This window comes from Trachinotus anak, unplaced genomic scaffold (genome assembly GCF_046630095.1).
Source record: "Trachinotus anak isolate AG129_WGS33_773 ecotype Australia unplaced genomic scaffold, CSIRO_AGI_Tana_v1 ptg000013l, whole genome shotgun sequence".
In the NCBI taxonomy this organism is placed as follows: Eukaryota; Metazoa; Chordata; class Actinopteri; order Carangiformes; family Carangidae; genus Trachinotus; species Trachinotus anak.
Window position 1 is genome coordinate 13,090,348 of NW_027273864.1, and position 10,464 is coordinate 13,100,811.

The window sequence follows — 10,464 nt, forward strand, 5'->3', positions numbered from 1 at the left end:
AGGCGGTAGAAAGAGAGGAGGAGAGATGAGAGGGACAGAAGCTCTGCTGCAGAACACACCTCATCTCCTCTTTAGCTGGAGGGAGAGAGAGAGAGAGAGAGAGAGAGAGAGAGATATTCAGTCCGTGCCAATTTTCTCTTCAGCTCCAGAGAGAGGGAGAGCTGGGGAAGTGATATTTCAGGAATCTTAAGAGATCCACAAACGTGTGACTGTGAGGGAGAAGAAGAAATAAGCATCCCAGCACGTGAGGCATTTGCAAAGACAGACTGACAGCAAATGAAGAAGGCAAGAAATGACAGAGAGAGAGAGAGATGTAGTCGGCGCTTCTGCTGCGGTAAGACAAAGATGAAATATACTGACAGAATTTTCCAAACAAACAGGACACTGTAGAACTCACACAGACACACGGTCTCTCGTGCACATGTGCATGCATGCACGCACATTTAAAGGTGATGGTAGCAGGTGTGTTAGAAATGGGGAAACATTGGGGGGGGGGTTGTTGGCTGAGGAGGGAAATAAATCACAAGTTTGTGTATATGTGTGTTTGTGTGCATGCTGGAACAGATTCAGCTGCAGGGCAATGCGTCTCTGTTTTTTTTTTTTTTTTTTTTGGGGGGGGGGATCTGCATCCAGCACCTCCATCTCTGTCATACATCCCTCTCTTCTGCTCTCTGAATCCTCCCTCTCTCTATTCCGCCCTGTTGCAGTGTCTCTCTGTGTCGTAGCAGCACAGCAAAAAAACAAACCATATGCGATGGACCATCTCATGAAAGCATGTATATCTACTCCATACCTATTTTGTTCATCTAGCCATCAAGAAATGTAATCGTGAAAAGCTTTTCCATGGCTCTCTCTTCCTGTTACATTGGAAAAAAGCAAAGTCATATGGAGATGAAGAAGAGGCAAGGTTTGACTTTAACTTCTGCAGAAGCATGAATGTGACTGTTCTACAATAATATATCACCAATATGATTTCTTTTTCACCTCAAAAGGGATTCTGAACTCTCAAGCCACTGACTTTCAGATAGTTGTTCATCAGAGGATAGAGACAATCATCTAATTAATTACCTTACACCTAACTGTCTAGAATTGCACAACACAAGTTACACTGCAAGAAGTGTTTTGTGGAAAGTAAAAAACATCATCAACATTTTCTGTCCAAAAGCAGAACCTACACCAAAACAAAGTCAAAAGTTAGAGAGCAAAGGTTTGTAATTTTGTATATGTAAGTGTGTAGGTTTTTAATTTATGCTTTGAAGCCTCATTGTTCCATCTCACTGCATCATTGTATTGGATTGTTTTCCTCTCTTGAATCTATTTAGTGTCTGTTACATCCCCCTAATCATTAAAGCACCAGACTGGCTTAAATGTAAACATTATCTCGGATGCTGTTGTTTGTTGTACACCTGAGGTGCTCACACGGATGACAAACTGCCAAGTAAGTCATACAAAGGTCACAAAGACAATGTCATTTGATTATTTTTGTTTTGTTTTGTTGTTTCATTGGTTACAGCCTCAGGTATGTGTAGGTAGTAGTGGAGGTTTAGCAAATATTAGGTGTTGGGTGAGCGGGTGAGTGTGTGGGAAGGAAATAGATCCATTTATGTGTATGTGAGAATAATCATACAAACTTGCTATGAAGAAAAAGAAACAAGAAAAATCTGATAAGTTAATAGTACAGAAACTTACAGTACATGTCTTGGCTTAAGGAGGAATATGAACTATGATAAGAAAAACAATATTTAGTCGTATCTTTTGAAGGATTGAGAGGTTTGGCAGATGCCTTTAAACTCCTCATTAATGCATATCTGCATCAGCACTTCAGTAAGGTTTGAACAGGCTTTCTGTTAGCACTTTATGTGCTGAGCAGGTTTAGTAGAAAGCAAATATACCAGATGTAGTAACTGTTGTGGCATACAGTAAATAATGATGTCCAATATATGGAGTGATTTTACAGTTTACATGGGTACATCAGGAGCCCAGAGCTCAAGGCGGCATCTTCAAATGACATGATTTGTAAAACTAACAATCCATAACCCAAAAATATTAACTTTAACTTTAGTAGCATATATGATCATCAAATCCTGACATTAGAGGATCTGGAACCAGCAGATGTTTAACATCTTTGCTTGTAAAATTACTAAAACAATTATTTAATTATCAAAACTTGCTGATTTATTTGGTAATGACGGATTTATCAAGTAATTAGCTCGTCCAAGGTTTCCTCACCACTATAATCTACAGCATCTAAGAAGGAACCCTCTGTGAAAAGTGGACACACAACCCATTTACTTGCAGAAATACCATCTATAGATTCCTCTCAACACTCAGCTGTGACTGACTTACATGCATCTGTATCATGCAGAACCTCAGTATAATTACATTTTCAATTACAATTTTTTTTTTTACTATTTTGAATAAACTTGCATTGTTTATGAAGTTTAAAGAAAATTAATTTTCCCTCAGCTGTTGACTGGAGGGCCACTTCAGATTGTGGATTAAGGTCAATGCAGCTTTGTCTTTTTGTAACTATTACTCATCCTTCAGTGGCTGGGGTACTGCTGTGGATAATATGTGAGCCACGGTGCAGTCGTATACTAAACTTTCAAAGAAATCTGAGTCAGAGGAGTAGGAGGGGAGAAATAATGGCCACTATGAGGAAAAATATTCTCTATTTATCCACAGCGAAAAGATTGTGGAGAGCTGGGAGGAGACAGAGTTATGAAAGTAGCCGCTGAGTCATACAGATTTATTTCACACTCCTTTTCTGATCCGTTCAAATTGCAAGGTAGTATAAGTCCTTTATGTACACACATCAGTACACAGCTCTGCTTCCCTGAACCTGCTCAAAAACACTGTGAGCTTTTGAGAGCAAATGACAAAAACGAGGGGGCATCAAAATTAAATGATGAATCCATTATTGAGCAGGTTGCATATGAAAAGATGAGAGGGTGGAGATGAAAGCGAATGGCTGATAGAAGAGTAAGAAGAGCCTCAGGAGGTGAGAACTGCTCCTGTGTTTTTACTGCTGCAGTTATTCACACACAAACTGTTCACTTTTCGCAGCTTATACAATTACACTACATGGTGTTTGAATGCTAACAGTCTTTTCTCTTCCTCTCAATGAATGTGCTTCATTGAATCATCTGTCAGCTCTTTCTCCTCCTTGTTATTGGAAAAAACACGGCAGGTATCTCACCTCACTTTCTCCTCATCAGCTAACAGACTGTGTACTGCAAACCTCAGCTGGCAGAACGGAAAGACTTTACAAGTATAGAGAAAGGTTACAAGTCCACTTGATATAAAACTTTATTCATAATCATACAGAACAGGACACAGTTGCCTCCATAGAATAAATGGAGATTGATGATGGAGGAAATGCAGAAATGTCATCATGATGTATGTTTCCTTAGTCTAGTCACTCTCATTTCGTCAACTGATACACAGATTGGACCAAAACAAATTCCAAGCTAAATCTCAAAACAGTGAGACAGAGCGAGGATAGGATGTTTGTTTCCATGGCAACTATGCAGCAAGCCTTGCATGGCTTCTCAGCATGTGTGTGTGTTTCTCACACATTAGATTTTTGATATCAGTACTTATGGTAGTGAACATTTGTGCTTATTATCCGAGGTTGTTGACATTTTTTTATTTGTTGAAAAATAATTTTTGTGGGCCCCACAATTTGTTTTTTCTTATCAGTTTAAAAAAAAACAAAATCAACTTAAATCATCTAAAATAACCTTTAGAAGACAGTAAGGAACAGTAAAACATCTTTGTCATTAAGTGTCCTTGAGAAAGGACATAGAAAGCATAAAAGTGCTATATAGTTTATCTAAGTTAAATAACTGCAGCCTATATACAACTTACATATGGTAGTAATCTGATGAAAATGTTAGTGTAGAAGTCATTGCATAAAAATTAAGATGACCGTGCAATAAGCTAACTTAGTTTGTATGCATGTCATTACCATGACCAGCACCTAGGTTTTGATTTGCATTCACCCAAGTGTCGAAATCAATCAAATTAAATGCCTCCTACAACAAACCAGTGCAGGTGCTGTCAGTAGCCCACTACAGCAATAATGTTATTTAACCCTTTAACAAACATCTCCTTCTTCTGTGCACAAATCCAAAAACAGAACAAAACACAGTTTAAAGAATGATCTGCTTATTGTTTTCAAATGATGCACACAGTTAGCTCCTCCTGAGAGAAGATTCAACCAGCTGCTGCTTGTTTTAAACCTTCTCTGTGAACTTGTACATTTCTGACTTTGGCGACTCCTAATGGCAGCAGTGTCAACCAGGGAAAATATATTTTCATTTCAACAATAACTACCTGTATGTGCATTGCTAAAGGTATCTATAATAGTTTTGAACCCATAGAGAACTATCGCCCAACTCTGCAGCTCCACTTTCAGCTCATTGTATTGGTATTATGTTTTACTGATTTCGTTCAGACTGACCGTTCTCAGCATAGTTTCCAGCCACACTTGGCAGCTGTGTTCAGACCTGTTGCGTTGCCCCCAAGTAGCCGAAAATCTATTAATGCAGATTTTATGAAATCTAAAATACAATTTGTCGCCCTCAGCATTAATTGATTTAAATACACAGTTTGGCCTGTTGTTTCAGTTCTTCTTTATTGCACAAAGAATAACCTGAATCCAATGTACCCTTTGCACAATTAAAGTTTGTTGTCAAGAGCAGGTTGACAGACACTTGTGAAAACAACACATAAAAAGTCCCACTGTATGGTGTTTTTGATCTATTGCTGCCAAATGTGTACAATGAGTCAATTTAACTGTCTTGTACCACAGATACTGAGCAGTGAGTCGCTCTGGATATGACAGTCTGTCAAATGTTGTAATGTAAATACTGATGTAACCCTGGTGTGTTTGTGTGTGTCTGTCTGTGTGTAATTGTTCCAGCAGCAGCTACATTCACATAGTCTTTCCTATTATAGCCTCAAGTACAGAAGGCTGATAATATAAAAGATCCTTGGGGTCTTTTTAACTGTTAGATAATAACATTTGTGGGATGCCATGTTATAATGGGCACTGAGGGTGAAGTGCTGACATGAAAAATTTACGTGCTACACCATTTCATCATTCCTGCATATTTACCTGCTCTCCTGTAGGTGGATTGTAACACCGGAGATCACAGCGGAGCACTAGTTTCTCTCTGTTTCTTCCTCACATGTCCCCCATTTGTGATTGTCTTCATTTGTTTGTCATTCCTCTTTCCATATTTAAATATGCTGCTATAGCAAAGTCCAGATGTTTTTTTTTTCAGCACCTTTGTTTACTTTCTCATCCATCCTCAGTTATAGAGTATTTCTTCTCGTACAGGTCCGCATAATGCATCAATTGTGAAACCCAAATGTATTGTAAATTCAGACACTTGGTTTTGGGAATTCAGAAGGTACAATGCTTTATAACACTTTTGTATTTAAATGACACATTTGGTTTTAATAGACTGCATTAAACAGACTTCAGTCTTTTGTTTCTTTGTTTCTCTCTGAATCTGTGTTTCTTTCTCTTCTTTTTCTGACACAACAGTGAGCCGCCACGCTGCGAGCTGTGAGTCCTCCACCTGTGGCCAGGATGTGAGATCGATGGTGTGACAACAAAGACCATTACTGAGCTATTGTGCAGTCCCTGCTCTGTCACTGCGATCAAAGTTACACCTAAAAATATTATTAATATAATAGAATCAAGCTTCGCTACAAGGGCAAGATACACTTTGAACTTTTTATTTCTGTCTGAAGCCTGTGTAGAACGCTGTCACCAATGTAATACCTCTTTGACTGGTTACCACTTTATGAATATTGACACTGCACCATCTGGCCTATAAACACACCTTGAAACTGATAATAACACAATTTCACGCATATCTGTGGTCCAAATGATTCATCTCAGTTCCTCATAATAAACTCTTCCTCACCTTGTCTGAATTAGCTCCTGTGACCTGTGAGGATTATGAGGCCGACTTTAGTGCTTCTACAGTCACAGTGTCTCCTGTGTGTGTTTGTTGGCATGTGTGTGCCTGGTGATGTGGTGGGCTCGCTGCCTCACGCACTACCATGGCATGTCTCCTGCCCGGTCCGGTGCGTGTGCCAGATCAAGCCCTGGTTCTCCCCTGATTCAGTCTACCATGAAGCTCCCACTGTGGACTGCAATGACCTGCTGTTGACCAAGCTCCCCTTACCCATACCTCCGGACACACACACCCTGCGCCTACAGAGTAACCTCCTGTCTGATCTCGACACTGCAGTGCTACACAGACTCCCCAACCTCACCGACCTCGACCTTTCCCAGAATCGCTTCAGCCATGTCAGGTCAATAAGTCAGAGATCCTCCCTGCCCTCTCTGCTGTCTCTGCACCTGGAGGAAAACCATCTCAGTCATCTCCCTGAAGCCTCCTTCTCTTCACTACCAGCTTTGCAGGAACTCTTTCTCAGCCACAACAACTTACACTCAATAGCACCTGGAGCATTCACCGGTCTGGACTCCCTACTGCGCCTTCATATCAACAACAACAGACTCACCACCGTTGACCCTCGGTGGTTCAGAGCTTTGCCTCGCTTGGAAGTTCTCATGCTTGGGGGAAACCCTGTGGAGGCTCTTCCTGAGCAAGGCTTCCTGGCCCTCAAATCCCTCCGGAGTCTTGTCCTTGGTGGTATGGGTCTGAAAGGCCTGGCTGTAAAAGCACTGGAAGGGTTGGAAAGCCTGGAGAGCCTCTCCTTCTATGACAACCTGCTGACCAAGGTCCCCACACAGGCCCTGAGGAGAGTGCCAGGACTGAAGTTCCTTGACCTCAACAAGAACCGCATCAAACTGATCGAGACAGGAGATTTCCGGGATATGATCCACCTGAAGGAGCTTGGTCTGAACAACATGGAGGAGCTTGTTTCTATTGAGAAAGCTGCCCTGGAGAATCTTCCAGAGCTCACCAAGCTGGAGATCACCAACAATCCGCGTCTGTCCTACATTCATCCGCAGGCTTTCCTTCAGCTGAGCAGACTGGAGAGTCTAATGCTCAACTCCAACTCTCTCAGCGCTCTGCACCAGCACATCATGCTCTCCCTGCCCAGTCTTCAGGAAATCAGCTTACACTCCAACCCACTACGATGTGACTGCCTGTTTCACTGGGCCGCCAAGGAGGCCTCTCACCCGCACACTGAGAAAGACACACAAACAGATAAACAAACAGCTCGGATGGTGCGTTTCATCCAACCCGAGTCCACTTTGTGCTCTGAACCACCAGAGCTGAGAGCTCGCAGGGTGAGAGAGGTGTCTTCTAGGGAGATGTCGGCCTCCTGCCTCCCCATGATCCCCACCAGCTCCCTCCCCTCCTATGTAGGAGTAAGAGAAGGAGGTAAACTGGTTTTGCACTGTAGAGGTCTTGCAGAGCCACCTCCTGAACTGTACTGGGTGATTCCGTCAGGGCTGAGACTTGGTCCTGCACCCAACCATGCAACCAAAGGCTTGCCAGCTCATGCTCCCTGCCACAGTCTGACAGCCTCTGAAGGATTCAACCACACATCTGCCTCCAGCATCTCTCACAGCCAGGCTCAAGATGATACCCCCTGCCCCCCCCCCAAACACTACCGACTACTGCCTGAGGGAACTTTGGAGGTCAACAAGGTCACTCCCAGGGAGGCGGGATTGTATACTTGTGTTGCTGAGAATGCGCTTGGAGCAGATACACGCAGTGTTACTGTGGGTGTGCGTAGCAGAGAAAAGAAAAGAAAAAGGGGCATGTCCACTAATCTGAAGGGATTTCCATTATTCAGCATGGATGCCAGGTTGGAGGTGAGAGAGGTTGGACAATACTATGCTATCCTGTCCTGGCAGAGTGGGCGAAACCTCCCCTCAACTCGCCTGTCTTGGCAAGCCATTTACTCAAACACTCCCACATACACCACACGCATCCTGGCTGGCACACAGAGTTTCAACCTGACCCACCTGCAGGCAGAGACATTTTATCGTGTGTGTCTACATTTAGGGATCAGTGAGGATGCCAAGCATGCCAACAGGAGATCAAGAGAGAGCAGAAAGCCTCAGTGTGTTTCGTTCAGGACAAAGGATGTGCCAGAGCCTGAGCCCAGCATGCAGCTCAGCCCAGAGCTGACCTCCACAGCAGTCACACTTCTGCTCCTCGCACTCATACTGCTGTTGCTGGCAGGCCAGGGCTGGGACACTCAGCCCAGTGAGGGGCCAGGAAAGCTCCACAGTACCCTCCTCCAGGAAATCAAAAGTCCCAAGGCTGTGATCATCCAGCAAAAGACAGAAGGGAGCAACGAACATCAGCCAAAGCAGAACAAGAAAATGCTCTTAAACGAGGACTGCTGAGATAATTACATCTGTGGACACTTGACAAAAACACACATACAGACAAAATGTCAAATATACACTTTTAAAATCACAACTAGAAGAGAGAAGTCATAGATCAGATAAGTGGTGTAGAAAGAGATTTGTATTTATTTTATATACAGTATAAAGTATATATTGACTTGTTTCTGTGTTAAGATGTCTTGTAAAAAGAATGCCTAAGCCCTAACCAGGGAAGTAAGACTGGACAATCATACTCCTGCTGCACAGAGCGAACACAGGAGAAATAAATGAGTCTGAGCTGCTGATGACCACTGGACTAAAACTGAAGAAAACTTGATTTAATCCAAGCACAGAAGAGATCAGCTCAGGCCTCAAGGGTATTTGTCATGTTTCCTGTCTACATGTTCCACTGATGACTGAACCGTAGTTTCTCCATGCAGATGAAACTCTGCCTTGAGACTGATTCTGAATGAAATTCCTGCTTGTTTGGGCTCTGTAAATCCAAGTGATTGATGTAAACAACCCCTTTGCTTAGCTTTCAGTACCTTGGAATGGGTTGTCTATCTTGCAGTACATAGACAGTAAACTCATCCAGACTTCTGCCTAACGTCCAACATCCTCTCTCAGCATAAATGTGATCCAGAAGTGATTGTGTTAAATTCTATTTTGAGCTATTATACAATAAAATCTTTTTAATTTACAAAATGCTCCTGTTTATTTCTGTTTTCTTTCTATAAACTAAGTTTAAATTATACTGAAAATATGATTATTTATTATTTGACCTCAGATCAAATTGATAAACAGTAGTGTAAACATTGTGTGACACATGACAGACCTCAAACCAAACTCTACATAAAAATCTAATATTACTGATCCATCTGCAGTTACAACTCCTTTCTTATCTGTATGTAGTTGGTGTCACTCCACGGTAGGAGTAAGTACGATAATAGCTCAGGAACCTACTCACCTACTCAGTAAACACAAGACACAGTGTGTCCCCTGCTGGATAAGACCTGGAACTTAGCAGAGGTTTTGGACATGTTAAAGGATATGTCCACTTTTTTCAAGGCTGCCTATACTCATATGTCCATTTGTTCACTGAGTTAGTGATCACTGTAATCACTCCTCCTCTCCATACTGGCAGCAGAGAGACCCCTTCCTAGCAGAAAGTGATGGGGGGCTAAATCTGTCGTCCTTGCTTCAAGCAGAAATGACTTCCTGAGATTTGTAATATCATGTTTTAGTACTTTAAGTAGGTCAAATCCAATCATTATCTCCCCTAATTACAGTCTTTTCACCAAGAAATTGCCTTTTTGTGTTTCCATGTTTACCATTCTGTAACACAGGGAGGCTGATCCTAAAAAGACTGTAATTTTGAAGAAAAAAAAAATGAACCACCTAAATTGTCCAAATCTGATGAAGCCTCATAATAACCTCATCTGAGTTTTCAAATTGCACAGAACAACTAACAGGATCAAAAGGATTACAAGGATAACAAGGACATTTTCTCAAGTTCTGTACTTAAATACATTCCTCAGGTAGTTGTAGTTTGAGTGTTTTTCAGTTAATGCTACTTTATACTTTGAATTATTTGTTGTAAGTAAGTAGTTTCTTTACAAAATAAGCTCTTACACACTAAATATAAAATGAGATTAAAAACAAAGTTTTGTTGTTGTTTTTTTTACACAAAACTTCCCAGCTATATTAAATTTAGTTCCCAACAGACCAGATTCAACATTAAAACAAAACTTACATGTGAATGAATCAGTCAGTGATATAAAATGAAGCAATGGCAGGGGCCATTCTGCCTCCCCAATAACCCCCTTTATTTTTGATACCTTAAATTAAGTTAAATACTTAACATTTACCTGTAATATAGCACTTTACATCGTGGTATTTTTTTTTACTTAAGTAAAAGATCTTAATACATCTTACACCACTGGTTTATGTTTAATTGTTATGTAGAAACATAAATGCTGATTTACTATCTAAAACTCGCACTCTTCAAATACGTGTTTGAATAAACTTTCAATTTATAGTATATGGTTGAATAAATTGCAGTATGGTTATGGCTTTAATGCAAAAGGTACATACAGCAAATTATTTGCCAATAAAAATGAACTTTCAAC

At 41.2% G+C, this 10,464-nt stretch overlaps 1 protein-coding gene across 1 annotated transcript; it reads left to right on the forward strand.

Moving 5' to 3' along the window:
* The first annotated feature begins 74 nt into the window (after nucleotides 1-74).
* LOC139631113 (leucine-rich repeat neuronal protein 2-like) lies at nucleotides 75-9,034 on the forward strand. The gene is made up of 2 exons (XM_071495077.1): nucleotides 75-334; nucleotides 5,558-9,034. The coding sequence occupies exon 2, from the start codon at nucleotides 5,978-5,980 to the stop codon at nucleotides 8,351-8,353; it is 2,376 nt and encodes a 791-aa protein (XP_071351178.1). The 5' UTR covers nucleotides 75-334; nucleotides 5,558-5,977; the 3' UTR covers nucleotides 8,354-9,034.
* The last annotated feature ends 1,430 nt before the right edge of the window (nucleotides 9,035-10,464 follow it).

What these genes read in the sequence shown, in the direction of transcription:
- LOC139631113 (XM_071495077.1), top strand. Translation starts at nt 5,978, where the DNA reads ATGAGGCCGACTTTAGTGCTTCTACAGTCACAGTGTCTCCTGTGTGTG.